Raw genomic sequence first — 15,442 nt, 5'->3', positions numbered from 1 at the left:
AGATAGGCGGATAATACACTGAGTTGGTTAGAAATATGTGAATAAAGAATAAGATAGGGAGATAATACACTGATTGGGATAGAAATACGTGAATAAAGTATAAGATAGGGAGATAATACACTGATTGGGATAGAAATACGTGAATAAAGTATAAGATAGGGAGATAATACACTGATTGGGATAGAAATACGTGAATAAAGTATAAGATAGGGAGATAATACACTGATTGGGATAGAAATACGTGAATAAAGTATAAGATAGGGAGATAATACACTGATTGGGATAGAAATACGTGAATAAAGTATAAGATAGGGAGATAATACACTGATTGGGATAGAAATACGTGAATAAAGTATAAGATAGGGAGATAATACACTGATTGGGATAGAAATACGTGAATAAAGTATAAGATAGGGAGATAATACACTGATTGGGATAGAAATATGTGAATAAAGTATAAGATAGGGAGATAATACACTGATTGGGATAGAAATACGTGAGTAAAGTATAAGATAGGGAGATAATACACTGATTGGGATAGAAATACGTGAATAAAGTATAAGATAGGGAGATAATACACTGATTGGGATAGAAATACGTGAATAAAGTATAAGATAGGGAGATAATACACTGATTGGGATAGAAATACGTGAATAAAGTATAAGATAGGGAGATAATACACTGATTGGGATAGAAATACGTGAATAAAGTATAAGATAGGGAGATAATACACTGATTGGGATAGAAATACGTGAATAAAGTATAAGATAGGGAGATAATACACTGAGTTGGTTAGAAATATGTGAATAAAGAATAAGATAGGGAGATAATACACTGATTGGGATAGAAATACGTGAATAAAGTATAAGATAGGGAGATAATACACTGATTGGGATAGAAATACGTGAATAAAGTATAAGATAGGGAGATAATACACTGATTGGGATAGAAATACGTGAATAAAGTATAAGATAGGGAGATAATACACTGATTGGGATAGAAATACGTGAATAAAGTATAAGATAGGGAGATAATACACTGATTGGGATAGAAATACGTGAATAAAGTATAAGATAGGGAGATAATACACTGATTGGGATAGAAATACGTGAATAAAGTATAAGATAGGGAGATAATACACTGATTGGGATAGAAATACGTGAATAAAGTATAAGATAGGGAGATAATACACTGATTGGGATAGAAATACGTGAATAAAGTATAAGATAGGGAGATAATACACTGATTGGGAGAGAAATACGTGAAGAATCCATTAAAAGTAGTACGTGGCTCCCAGTAATAAGGCTCGGTGCAAACGTCGGGTTTCGGCTGAGCTCGGGGTGGGTGTTCCGCTCCGCAAGGGGAGACGAGAGCTGGACGGGACTAGCCTGCGCCCAGGGACCAACTGCTGGTGCTGGAGCCGCCAGGGGCAGCAGAGAGCCGGCAGCGACGACAGGAAATCCCGCGGCTGCTCTTGGCTTCCTGTTTACGCGGGCCACTCGGTTCCTGGCCGGAGGAAGGGCTTTTGCACCCCCCGCACCCGGCTGGTGATAATGGGCGCAGCGAGCCGCCATCCCCGGGCCTAGATCGGGCCCTCCCGCTCCCGACCCGGAGGACGAAGAGACGGTCGAGTGGTTGCAGCCTCTCTTGGCCCCCCCGGGGCAGCGCTGGAAGCCGGAGTGGCCAGGTAACAGCGGCGAGGGTGGCGGCCTGCCAGTGGAGAGAACCCCCCTCCCCCCCCCCCCGGGCCTGGCGTGGAGGGTGAAGGGAGGGCGAGGGGGGAATTGGGGGTTGGAGTGGCCACCACGACAGGCCGCTGACTCAACAAGGTGGCCGGCGGCCATTTTCTCCGGCCCGGGACAACGGAGGTGGCCGGCGGAAAGCCAGGGTCAACAGGCCCGGGCGCGGAGGGCGGAGCCCTGCCTGGGGCCGCAGTGACCCCGTGTGTCAACTTCAGCAGGGTCCAAGTGGCCGGGGAAGACCCTGCGACCACCAGCACGGCTTTGCCTTTCATTGCTGACAACCCAGCGAATGCATTGCCCCCTTCCATCAAACCCTGGCAACGCTGGGTCCACCTGCCCCCTTTGGAGCACGGAGCCTCATCCTTGCAGTTGCCCTTTTGAACACGAGTCAGTAATTCATTCCATTCGCCTCTCTCTGAATCTTGGCGCTTGCCCCGGTTTGGATTCCGCTCCCCTTGATCGCTGGCATCCACAAATCCGGCTGCCCCCTCCCTTGCCGGGAGTTGGAAGTGCACTTTGCAGGATTTGGGCAGCATGTCTGCATTGCCCATCTTAATTATTGGCTCATGGAATCCTTCAGCCTTTGTTGCAAGGGTGATTCCTGCTGCTGGGAGTTCTGCACTTTGATGCTGTGGGGCGTTTCAAGTTGGAATAGTGTACGAATTAAAGGGGAACTCGTTGGAAGTGGCTGCTTCTCCTGTCCTCAGCGTTAGAGTTGCGGGTGCTGGAATCTTGAGCAAACAGTGAGAAGCTGGGGGTCTCAACTTTTTCACTCCCACGATGCCTTGTTATGCTTGATATCTTTAGCGTTGAGAACACTGGGCAGCAAAGATTTTGCTTCCTGAACACTTGGGTGTATTTTTGGGCTGCTGATCACATCAATCATCTTAAAATTTTCCTATTGCGTACCTTTTTTTGGCTATAACCTACTTTTGTGATTTCCTGTCATTATTTTAAGTCTACTTCAAGCAGACAAAACCATGAAGTGCAGCGTGTCATTGAAAATTCATTTTCCACATTTGCACTCGGACTTCTTCCCAGCTGATTTTGGTGCAGTCAGTGACGAACACGGTGAAAGGTTTCATCAGGACATTGCGACCATGAAAAGGCGGTATCAGGGAAACTGGAATCCATCAATGCCGGCCGTCTGTTGTTGGACACTGACACGAGAGGCATCAGATGCTGAGTGCAAACGAAAATCAGCGGCAAAACATGTGTAGGTCAGTTGAATTAATGCAATGTGTCAGCATCATTATGCGATTCAACCTACTGAATTCAATAAAAAGTTGGTTTAATGTTCCGCCAACTTCCTACATGACGCAGCAAATCTAAAATGATCTTTGTGTTCAGCTAGAAGTTGTCTGTCATCATCCCCAATTTTTTTTTTGCACAAAGCAAACCTTTGGAAACTCTTTGTTGTCCAGTGCAATGGGTCTTGGCCCAAAATGATGACTGAGCATTTCTATCCATGGATGCTGCCCAACCCACTGAGTCCCTCCAGCTTCTCATTGCTTGTTAAAGGTCATGGGATTCGGAGATGTTGATGCAGAAATTACGATGAGCTACTTATTTTTCAGATCATGAAGCAGCATTGGATTTTTTTTAATGGTTAATGGGCTGCTAGTTGAGCAGGCCACTATAACCATGGTGGTGCTTGGGTGTTTGTTAGAATGATGTTCAGCCTGGATTCAATGGGCTGAAGAGTTTATTTCAACACTGCTTTATAACTCTGACTCGATGTTGATGGTGCAGATAGGAATGCTGTAGAAAGTCAACAGAAGATGGTTGTAATATTGGGGAGTGTTATTGCCTTGTATTTGCATTGTGTGAATGCTATTTACCATCCAACCCTGAACGCTGCACTGATCTTGTGTGCAGTTACTGATTGCATTCTTGTACGAGGAGATGCAAATGGAATAGAACAATGCAATCATCAGGAAAAGTCCTTGCTCTTGTCGATGATGTCAGCTAACTGCCCCCAATCAATGTCTTTGAAAGCAGTGAAGGCAGTTGCTTACTTGATGTTTAGCAGATGCTTATACAGCAATCCCCTTGTGCAACGGCAGTTGTGAGGACATTGCCCTTGCTTCTTGGTAGTTTGAATGCTATTATCCGCAAGCCTCGAAGCAGATAGGAGTGTAGTTGTGACTTGATCTCTGGCATCAATGTGAGATATTACTACTTCATGAAGTGTTTATACAACTGTTACACAGATAATGAAAAAATATGAAAATCTTTGGTAATTTTTTTGGTTGCAGAGGAAAGATAGCATAATTATCAAGCACATTTAAAAATATGGGCAGAATCTTCGGCTTTGACACCTGAATATTCACTGCCAATTAACTCCAACAGACAGGAAAGTCATGGGCTGACAAATACAGAAGTGGAAACCACCCGTCCATCTATGTATCTGCAGGCCGTCAGTCTTGGCTTCCCTTATCAAGATTGGGAAACAAATTTGTTCTTGCTTCTTCTCCCAGGGTTCAATTACTTGTCAAAATCCACTGGCCACTGATTAAAAACACAATGCTGGAGAAACTTAGCAGGTCAAACAGTGGACTTTTATAGCAAAGATAAAGATACATAGACAATGTTTCAGGCTTGAAACCTTAATTTTACCTTGATTATGTTTGATTATTGTTGGTTATGAATCTTTGCTATGTAAAAGAACACTCGTGTCTGACCTGCTGAGTTTCTCCAGCATTGTTTTTTCTTCAATCACAGTGTCTGCAGACTTTCTTGTTTTACTCTTGGCCACTGATTAATTTTTGCAGGCTAGCATTAGCTTCCAGTGCTGAAAGGTGCAAATGATCACCAGTCTTGTACCAGTGAGCCAAAGTGAAGGAAGCTTTTTGTATTAATAGTCAGTATCTTGTAGCTGGTTTTCACAAGTTTCTTTCTGATCAGTAAATCACATGAGCACGTTTCATATTCTAGCTGTTCCTTCTAATTTAATATTTTTGAAATTCATTTGAATTAAGCAACATTAGTTTTAATCAAGTAAGTTGGTGGTTTAATAAAATTGGCAGATTTGAATAAGCAATCAAATTTTAAAATGTGGAGGCAACCAATGTAAGATTCCTTTTAAAGTTAAAAGCTCACTGTGGAAGCAGAAGAAGAAACTTTCACTTCACTTCCCTAAATCTGTAGTGATCAGGTTTCCTCCCATAAGAAAACTGTCACCACATTAGATCCTGTTTAATCATGAGGCAAATTGATTTGGAGGCCACAAATGATGAGCGGTTAAAGCTCTTGTAACCAGAGAAGTTCAAATGATATCAGTGTCTGCAGCAGTACAGTACGTTTCCCTGTATCCGAAACGCTTGGGACCGGATGAGTTTTGGTTACTGGGTTTTTTTTTCAGTTATCGGAACAATGGCTTTTAGCAGCTCAGTGGCATCAGGAGAATACTTGTGTCAGGGGGTAAACAACAACAAAAATCAACGGCAGGCTTTTTTGACCATGAAATCATGTTTAATTTGGACCAAAGAACAACTTCATCTCTGCTTACAAAATAAGATAAGTGCAGCACCAAACACTAGTGACTTTTTCAAATGTTCCCCCAGCGCCGTCTGCCTCATTAACAATGTTTTTTGTCTTAGAAGTCTCTCTTTGATTTTATACACTGACATGATTTCTTCTTCTGTTATGAATGCCCACTGCTCTAGTCCTTCAATGTCCATCACACATCTTCACCTTGTCGTCTATAGGCACTATTTCTGCAGTGTTAACGTAGTCACCTTCATCTTTGTGCAGTACACGAGAGCTCTGTTGTTATCAAAATGGCGCCAACAGAGCGTCGGAACCCCACATGGGCGAGTCGGGTAATAAATTTTTTTCAATTTGTGTCATCACGTCAGTGTCGCAAAAAAAGTTTAGTTTTTGGATCTTTTCAGTATTCAGAACTTGAAATACAGATAGTGTACACCAAACATCACCTAGTTCTTATAATATTTACTGATTAATGCTGTAGAGAAGTTATTCTCAACCTTTTTTTGGCTATGCCCCCTTAAGAACTCTGCTCAAAATTTGTGGGTCCCTTTTCCTGTAAAGCAGTCGTTCAGTTGGTTTCTTCTGTTCCTCTCCCCTACCAACGACATAAAAATATTTTATGATTTCAATCTATGGCCCCCGCCCCCTCCAAATGTGCTGTAGTCTTTGTTGAGAATGGCTGGTCTGGATGACTGTTTCTTCGTTACTGTTTAAATTAGGGCAGAAAAGAGTAGTTGTAGTGTTAAACAAGAAATCCTGCAGATGCTGGGGTCGAGTGTAACACACAAAAGTGCTGGAGAAGCTCAGTGGGTCACGCAGCATCCATAAGAAGTAATCAACGACGCCATTAGGTAAGGGCTCTCCGAAGTGGTCGATATCGACTCCCAGGGGTTGATAAATGTCATGGGGTCAAAAGGGGATTGATAACATGGGGGGGGAGGTGGCGTGGGTTGATTTAAAATTATGTCTCCACAGCGTGGGGAGGTGGGGGTGAGGCTTACCTCCCATAAACATTTGTGCACCACCATCATGCTTCCCCAGTTGACATTTCGACTGATGCCATCACATTCCCCCCTCATCACGCATGGGCCAGCCTGCGGCGCACAGCCTGCTTTACCCGGGATTCTGTATTTAACAGCTGAGTGCCCTTTCTGACCCTTAATTTGTCCTCCATTTGGTGGTCTAGCTCCACGCCCCCAAATAGGAGACAAATTAACATCCGGCTCAAGGTGGCGCTGGACAGAGGGCTCAAAAGCCAGACTGTCCAGCCTAAAACCAGACGTCTGTCCAGCCTATCCAGTGCTGGGAGTCCATGCCTGGGGGTCGATGAGGGACCGTGTAGTCTTTGAAGGGGTTGACGATCTAAAAGCTGCTGTGTGGTTAGTAATGGATTACTTAAGGTGGTACGTGAGTGAAAAGAAAAAGGTTAAGAACCATAGGTATAGATGGTGCATGACTTGAGTTTCATGGGTTATAATCCTGAATGAACATTTCAAAGAATCATTTCCAAATCTTACCACAGTAATTCATGTCATGGCATGCTTAATATTCTAATAGTGGAGTATCATCTGAGAGATCAATGTTCAGGAATGCAACTCGTTTATGAGCACACCTCAAGGTAGAACACTCTTCCAAGGCTGGCCTGCATAATTCTCATCCACGATTTTGCCATTGTTGTGTACAATTACAAATGGTTCCAAGATGCCTACTTTTGTTTCTTTCTTCTCTCTCTGGATTCAGAATGATTCTTGCAAACATTCCAGAAATCAAAGCTACTCTTGTGTTATTATATAGCAGCAAAGTAAACTTTTCAGACCGTTGACTGTAGCCATATTTTCCTCACTGGGGTGTTAATTTATTGAGGATGTGCATTTTCACACTATCATCTTTTCTAGAATGTACTCAAAACAGAATGGTCAGCTCGAAGCAGGGCACAGAGTATTGATTTGAGAATGCGTTTCTACGGCGAGTTGATACTGATATACTTCAGGGAAAATTTCACTGAAGCCATTAAACCTACTGACAGTGCTGTTGTGTGTTTGGAGATTGTGATATATAAAAGAATTTCTACTGTCTGTATTCTGGACCATTAGATAAGCAGAAGGTAATATTAGTTGCTTCTCTCAGTCTACGGAAACCAGGATAGAACAGCCTCCTTGACTTGATCAGAGCTGATCCTTTATTCCCAGTGCCTGCTCGTCATTAGAAAAAGAGGTGGCAGTAATTTTCTCAGTTTGTGCTGAAACTGGAACATTATGCTATGCTAAAATAACAAGTAGTAGTACTGGAAAAGAATTTTATTCTGATTGCAAGTCTGAAGTCTGCCCGCCACTGCCTTGCTGAACTATTACAAACCTTCAGGCAGTTAACACACCAGCATCAGGAAGAAAAATGTCCTTTCATTGCTGATATTGTAGAAACCCCATTGATTTATTCATATACCTCAAGGCAGAGCACAAGGATGTCTTGCCTTTGTTCATTTTTGTCGACTGCAGTCGTGTTCAATTCTAAGAGTTGGCCTTCTTTTCATAAATACTTTCTGAAGTATCAAATTTTATTTGAATGCAGGAGGCCAAGTTTTTGTACCAGTTTGTGTACGTAACCAGACTTCTGAGCTAAATAAGATTAAATGCCTTCCACTGCTTGCCTTGGTATGTAATTAGCTTTGATACCAGGTCCATTTTTAGAAGTTTTTTTGACTAATTGGTTACTGCATCGTTTTCATACAGTAAATTGTACTTTTGGAATCTATTGTTTTCCCACTGATAATATGACCATGATGTTTATGTTGTGTTATAACCATAACCATATAACGATTACAGTATAGAAACAGGCCATCTCGGCCCCTCTATTCCGCACTGATTTAAGTGAACACCTCTAGTCCCACCTACCCATTCCCTGTCCATAACCTTCCAATCCCCTCACATCCATGCACTCATCCAACCTTCTCTTAAATGACAACATTGACCCTGCTGCAACCACCTCTTCCGGAAGGTCATTCCACTCAGCCATCGCTCTCTGAGTGAAGAAGTTTCCTCTCATGTTACCTCTAAACTTTTTCCCCCGAACCCTCAACTTACGACGCCTCATTCCAATCTCATCTACCCTGAAGGGGAAGAGCCTATTCACATCTACTCTGTCTGTGTTGAGTAACCTTGATCAAAAATGTTACTGTTTACTTTCTTTTGCCTGTTTTTATCAGTTTATAACTGGTTGGTTACTCCTAGGGTTCAATTTGACATGGACAAAGAAGGTCTTCCCTGCCAGCTGATCTCTGGGAAACAAGATGAGTGAAGAAGGGCTACAGCTGTTGGGAAAATCCGTTGTATGTGATTGACCAGGTAGATGATTGTCTAGATTGTTCAAGTCACAACTATATTCTACTTTGACTGTCAAGAAACTTTTTGCCTTTAGAATGAAACTTCTTCATTAACCCAAGTATACAATGGTGTTACAGTAATTGCTAGATTGTGGTTACAGACCCGCTGATATATGTCTGGACTTCTCAATGATCCCTACAACTTGATTTAATCATGTAAAATTGTTCATGATGCCCTCAAAGTGATCCAGTAATCAAAAGGCACAGACGGTATCAACACTTCTGTGTATGAGGGATGTATGATTTCAGGCAAATTAATCACCATAACTTTAAGATGAGCTCCTTTTCAAATTAAACAGTTAGGTACCTGTTGCAAATCTTTTTTGGGTGCGAGTGGGAAAGCTGCATTGTGACAAACTACTCAAAATGGCATATTTTCCCTTCTCAACCTTTCAAAAAGGCATCCATCCATCATTTGCTCATTTATTTAACTGTGGAAAACCTGTCCAGTTTGGCCCCTTTAACACTTTGGACTCCAGCCATTTTTAACCTTACATAATTTATACTCCAGACTAGGTACGTGGGTAAACTATAGTACGAACCAGCTGATGGTTGAGTATAAAACCCATCCTGGAAAATGGGGACATGGAATGCGTGTGCTGGTTGGGAGTCCAAAGGGTTGCTCCTTCTTCCCTCGAGGTTGGCATATTCCTCCCTCTTTAAGTCAAGTTCCCTCTGTGTCTATTTCTTTTTATTCCTGATGTCAATATTCCTTCTGATGCTCTGATTTCTTTCTGCTGCTTTAAGAAGCTTGGGAAGTTTTGTAATGGGTGTGGGGAGGGGGTGGGGGGAGGGGGTGGGGGGGTGCACCAGACAATTACCAAGGGGTGTGGTATCTCAAGAGTGACTGTTGTTAGTGGTTAAGAATCTGGCGTCTTGCTTTAGTCTTTTCTGAAAAACTGCTTTTTGAAGAAGCTAATATGAAATTGTTGTTTTTAACAGATTAGACAGACTAACACATCTTACCAGTGTGGAGTCATCAAAGGTCTGGGAGAGAGTCCTCTGTTTTGTCCCAAAAAATCATTTTTCCAATGCGAGCCTATTCAACATGACTGAATGTTGGGAGGAGCACCCAGCTGCCCCGCCACTGGTGGAGAACTGCATTCCCCAGAGTAGTGAGCGTGCCCTCGAATTTGCGATTGTGTTCCCAGCTGACGCAACCCTGCAACAACATCAGCCCCTGTCCGCTGAGTGCTCCCAAAAATGCAACATGTGTGGCCAGATAATCACCCAACTTTCGGAGCTTCAGCAGCACCCTTGCTTCATGAACATGAATCGCTTCTTCCAGTGCGCCCAGTGCCAGAAGGCCTTCAGCCAGTCCACCGACCTCTTGCAGCACCAGTGCGGCCAAGTGGAAGAGAAGCCCTTCATCTGTCACGTCTGCAAGATGGGCTTCTCCCAGCTGTTGGCCCTGGTCCAGCACCAGAACGTCCACAACGAGAATAACCCCTTCAAGTGCACCATCTGTGGCGAGAACTTCCAGCAGTCTTCAGAGCTCTTCTTGCACCAGAGGGCACACATTGAAGATCAGCCTTTTGAGTGCACTGTCTGTAAGAAGAAATTCAAGGATTCCTCTGAGCTGGTTGCGCATCAGCAGTTCCATGCGCCCGAGAAGCCCTTCAAGTGCAGCGTTTGCCAGAAGGGCTTCAAGAAGTCCTCGCAGCTGGTGCGCCACCAGTACATCCATGGTGAGAAACCTTACAAGTGTTCTGCCTGCGAAAAGGCCTTCCGTCACTCCTCAGAACTGCAGAGGCACCAGCGGGTGCACACGGGAGAGCGGCCCTTCAAGTGCACCCAGTGTGACAAGACCTTCAGCCAGTCCTCGCATCTGGTCCACCATCAGCGCATCCATTCTGGTGAGCGTCCCTATGACTGCAGCGTCTGCCACAAAAGCTTCAAGCATCGCTCACACCTGGTGCGGCACATGTGCGTGCATGCCGGTGAGGACATGTTCAAATGTGTCATCTGCCACGTGGGTTTCAAGCAGCCTGGGGAGCTGCTGCAGCACCAGTGTACGACAGACAGTGAGCGTCCCTACAAGTGTAGCCAGTGCCCCAAGACTTTCAAACGCGCGTCCTACCTCCAGCATCACCAGCGTGTTCACTCGGGGGAGAGGCCCTTCAAATGCACCACTTGCCAGATGAGCTTCAAGCAACTGTACGCGCTGGTACGGCATCAACGCACCCATACGGGAGACAAGCCCTACAAATGCACTGTGTGTGACAAAGGCTTCAGCGAATCCTCGCATCTCCTCTACCACCAGCACATTCACACCGGAGAGAGCTACTTCCAGTGTACAGGCTGCCAGAAGGGCTTCAAAGACTCCTCGGAACTTCTGAGACATCGGTGTGCCCGTGTAGAGGGCAAGCCCTTCAAGTGCACTGTGTGTCAAAAGGCCTACAAGCGAGTCTCTGCCCTGCAGCTCCATGAAGCGACCCACGTTGAGGAGCGTCCGTTTAAGTGCAATGCCTGTGAGCGGCGTTTTGCATGCTCTACTGAACTAGTCGAGCACCCGTGCCGCCCTGCGAAGGAGAAGCCCCTGAAGTGCACTGACTGTGAAAAGCGGTTCAAGTACTCATCGGACGTGGAACGGCATCGGCGGGTGCACACAGGGGACAAACCTTTCAAATGCATCACTTGTGACAAGGGCTTTAAGCAGAAGGAGCACCTGATAAAGCACCAGAATGTCCACGCCAGAGAAAATCAGTGTAAGTGCACATGGTGCGGGGAGAGGTTTACAGATCTGAGCTATCTACAGGAGCACTGCCTTCAACACACAGCGGAAAACTCCTTTGAAGGTTCTGCTTGTGGACAGTGATTTTACTTTGTTTGGAAGTCTGGTCTGAGCTTGTACAACTGTGGTACAGATAGATTTGTATGACTTGACAGACGGTGCTGGTCCCTGTGACAAATTTGTCCAAGTTTTTTGTGATGTATGCATTAGAGTCCCAAGGCCCTTCCTCCCTCAGTGATGTTTTATAATTTAGCTGATGCCAATACATCTCCGTTATTTGACTTAGAACATCCATGAATAAAGTTTCCCAACCTCCAAAAAACTCTCAAAGCTAAAATGGGGCAAACAAACAAGCAAATGGGATGTATAAGAGCAAATAGAATTGTGCTGACCAAACTACATGAGGGAGATTGTCAGGCATGTTGGATGCATGTGACCGGAGTCCAAATACTTCCATCTTAATGATGTTCCTGATCACACTAAATTCTTTCCTATCAGCTGTAAACCCTGTGGTTTAGTAAGCAGGATGCTGCATTTTATTCTGCCTTTCCCCTATTGAAAATGGATAGGCTGGTTGTTAAAATTAGTGCCACAAAGCACTTTTTTTTGGTGTGTGTAATAACACTGGAGAGAACTGTTGATCTTCCCTCTGCCCAACCTGGCTTTGCAGGTTGTATTGCATTTGGTCTTCTGTGACTTTCCTTGACACGTGTACACTCTGTCCCTTCCTCTTGTTAGTCTTTCATGCACATACAGTAAGCAGGTCAGGAATGGAGAGGGAAATAATATTGAAGATATTGAAATCTAAAGTAATAAACAGTAATGCTTGAAGAATGCGTCCAGTCAAGCATCATCTGTGGAAAGAGAGATCAGTTACTATTTGGACACAAAAACTGGTTTCTCTTGGCACAGATGCTTCTTAACTTGACAAGTTATTCCAACATTTCTGATTTTTCTGAAGGAATTCGGAGATTGTTTACATCAACATGGATCCAAAAATGAGTGTGAACACCTTTGCTGTAATAAAGTTGTAAATGTGGAACGAAGCATCTGTGCGTTTTGAAATTGAAGAGTAGGAGTACAATTTAGCACCATTGTGTTTCTACAGTAACCATCGTGACAGCTTGTCATGCTGCAAAGCCTTGTCACAAAAGTGTTTGATCACATTCCAAGGTTCAGAATAACTTGAATTACTTTGCTCTACTGCCTCTGTTTAAACTTTCCTGGTAACCATGACCATAGTCCATCACTGAACTCCTCCTTGTGACGAGTTTGTCTAAATCTCGCCCCCTGCTCTGGGATTACTGCTGAATAATCATGATTTATTTTTCATGGTGGAAAGTTCCTTTACCACAACTCTTGTTCAAGTGCTGTGAACATTTTTAAAAATGGCTAAAATGTATTTCACTGCATTTTGAGCTAGGTGAAGTAATTTGCCAACTTGTATTCCACACTCTGACCTTGTTGCCCAGCAGGCCTTTGGGGACAAGGCAGCATCTTTCAACCTAGTGACTACCAAGGTATGCGTTAATGTGGCTTTGAGCTATGCCATTTCCCTTTTGCCGTGTTCCTGACTGTTGGGCAACCCATAGAAAACAGGAGCAAGGGACTTAACAGAATAATTTAAATGCACAATCTACATTCCTATGATTAATGTGTAGCTCGAGGGCCCCGTGCATTTTAACTCATCTGGGCTACAACCTGCCTGCTAGTGGCAACCTTAAAGCAAATATGTGAATTGTCTCAAAGCAAAAACTGAACTGAAATATTTTCTTAAAAGGTTTAGATTCCTCAACAGTTGTCATTATCTGCAGATTGAATGTTTTGTTGAAACCTACAAATTAAATTAAAGCCAGGATCAGGTTGATAGACGTGCAAATTCCTCCCAATGAGACAGTTGTGTCTCTGGCCTGTAAAGGGGTTATCCACCTAGAGTGGTTGAACATTGAAAATGATCTTACAAATGTGTAATTAAAATAGATTTTAATTTGTGTATTTAAAACGAGCTTGCAAACTAGTGCTACATTTTCACTGCTGCAATGAGCATAAAGATCTGTTTGTTTTTATTTTTGGTTGTATCAGCTTTGATGGCAGAAAGATTGTTTTATGTGCAAGCCTTTCAAAAGCACTAGTTTTAACAAGTATATTTGATAGAAATGTCCTTGTCATATTGGAAAGGGAACCACAAATAGTTTTTTATGGGTTTTTTGCCATTTCAACGTCTACAGTCTGAATATAACACAGGATGGATGTGAAGTTTTGGACACAGCAGAGCCCGAATGACCAGTCGCCTTTGAAAAATGAACCTGTTCCACAGAAAGTTGAGCAAGAAGTCAGTCAAGCATGACCAATCACCTTAAATGACTCCAGTCTTTACAAAGGTGGACTTTTGATGAGAAGAGTGGTATGTTTTTGCCAGTTGAATCGAGGCTGTTCTCGTTTGTCATCTCCATTTTGTAAGCACTAACAGTTTGCTAATGCAGATGCTGAAATGAAAAGATTAATAAAAAAAAGTAGAATTAATATACTGTCTTATCAAAATAGTTTCAAGCTGCCTATAGGATGTCTCCACGATTACCAGTGTTTTTAGGAATGTAAAAGAACTGTCTTTCCTGCTGTTGCGCATGGCTAATTGCAAAAAAAAAAACCCCAGGATTGTAGTTAATCTACATCGTTGCTGAGTGTAAAGAGAATATCTGATTGTAAGCTATCGAGTAGGAAACTGAATGCAAACTACGTAGCATGTTAACTCTCAATTCCGTTGGCTTACTATTGAATATTCTCATACACGAGTGTGATGTGTTTTTAAAGGAAATGTCACAAAGTTTTTTTTAAATTTTATTACAAATCAATTTTATTTTGTTGGGCTACCATAGATACAAGATGACAAGTAATATACTTTCAGGGTTCAGACGATACCATTAACCAAACAGTTGATTGATGTAATCCGAGCCCAGAGAATGAATTGCACCCTGATATTCTTGCCACTTGTAAATTTTTTTATTAATATACATAGTCTTAATAAAATTAAATCAATGCTAATGAAATTTAATGGTGCTGATTGATATGATTACTACAGAATAACGTCTGATTCACGGGAAATTCACGGGAAAAAGCAACTTTGCTGTTCTCAAGGAGAACAATGAGGGGATTGATTTTTGGAACCAACTGTGGACTTCAATTCCTTTTTAAGTGGATGTTAAGATTGGACCACAGACATGATTTTCAATTTTTTAAAATTAGAACTATCATTATCGGGATGCAATGGTCCTAATTGGACGTCCAAAGAACGGGGAGGTGATAAATTCTCTTCAGAGGTGTTTATTGGTGTCACTGACAAACTGATCTTTCTCTTAAGTCTTATTTACAAATGTAATTTTTCTGACTCCTCTTCAGATGATGTTATTTGACAAGTGCCATGTGAATAAATCTTACCAGGAAGCTATATCTTTAGTCATGCTGAAGACAGCTTCAGTATCCCTGTCCCAATTTAGGAATTTTCATTTTTCTTGTATTAATGTTTTTAAACAGTGGTAGTATTAACTCGTGATTTGTCCTACAAAAATTGTCCTATATAAATCACCTCCATTTAATCTTTGAATTTCTTGTACTGGCTTGTTTACATGGCAATTTTTATTTAATATTTACTGTTTATTTTCGTTTCAATAGTTTTCTTACCAATGTTAAGTACACAAGTTTAAAGAAATTCAAATTGTAGAGAATGTAATTGAAAGAAATGTTTAATCAACTCATGATGTTTGGACTGTTTTCTTTAAGGTTTTTATGGGATGAAGAGAAATGAAAAAATTACTTCTATTTGATCTCCAGATGGATCTCGCATTACAAGTATTGGTTTATCCTGTTGCATCTTCATACTGATTTTATCTTCTTGTTATCTGATTTACTGCCCCAGCATATTTGATTTGGGAAGATTGGGACTCCTCAACCTGTTGGCTTTGACAATTGCTTTCTTGTAAAAGTGACTGATGGAGTTTTGTTTCATTTTCTCTGTCCTAGATCTCCTTGTGTACATTGAGTCTGCGAAGTCACCTAATCGGGAAAAGAATCTTGCCAATTAAAAAGAAATTCAGCTAT

The 15,442-nt window shown here is 42.4% G+C and overlaps 1 protein-coding gene across 5 annotated transcripts; it reads left to right on the top strand.

Annotated features, from left to right (window-relative positions):
• The first annotated feature begins 1,366 nt into the window (after positions 1 to 1,366).
• znf319b (zinc finger protein 319b) lies at positions 1,367 to 13,870 on the top strand. Of its 5 annotated transcripts, XM_069901192.1 has the most exons (5): positions 1,367 to 1,687; positions 2,701 to 2,962; positions 8,462 to 8,575; positions 9,556 to 11,321; positions 13,576 to 13,870. In XM_069901192.1, the coding sequence occupies exons 4-5, from the start codon at positions 9,662 to 9,664 to the stop codon at positions 13,578 to 13,580; spliced, it is 1,665 nt and encodes a 554-aa protein (XP_069757293.1). In that variant the 5' UTR covers positions 1,367 to 1,687; positions 2,701 to 2,962; positions 8,462 to 8,575; positions 9,556 to 9,661; the 3' UTR covers positions 13,581 to 13,870. The 5 variants fall into 5 exon arrangements, with proteins under 5 accessions (XP_069757293.1, XP_069757290.1, XP_069757291.1 ...); XM_069901189.1 differs by having other exon boundaries at positions 2,715 to 2,962; positions 9,556 to 13,870; XM_069901190.1 differs by having other exon boundaries at positions 2,701 to 2,958; positions 9,556 to 13,870.
• Positions 13,871 to 15,442: the final 1,572 nt, after the last annotated feature.

The sequence above is a fragment of the Narcine bancroftii genome, chromosome 10 (genome assembly GCF_036971445.1).
Source record: "Narcine bancroftii isolate sNarBan1 chromosome 10, sNarBan1.hap1, whole genome shotgun sequence".
In the NCBI taxonomy this organism is placed as follows: domain Eukaryota; kingdom Metazoa; phylum Chordata; class Chondrichthyes; order Torpediniformes; family Narcinidae; genus Narcine; species Narcine bancroftii.
Note: the sequence above shows the minus strand (reverse complement) of the source record. Positions and strands in the feature narration are given on the sequence as shown.

Excerpts from the sequence above, each read along its gene's own strand:
- znf319b (XM_069901191.1), top strand. The coding sequence starts at position 9,662 with ATGACTGAATGTTGGGAGGAGCACCCAGCTGCCCCGCCACTGGTGGAG.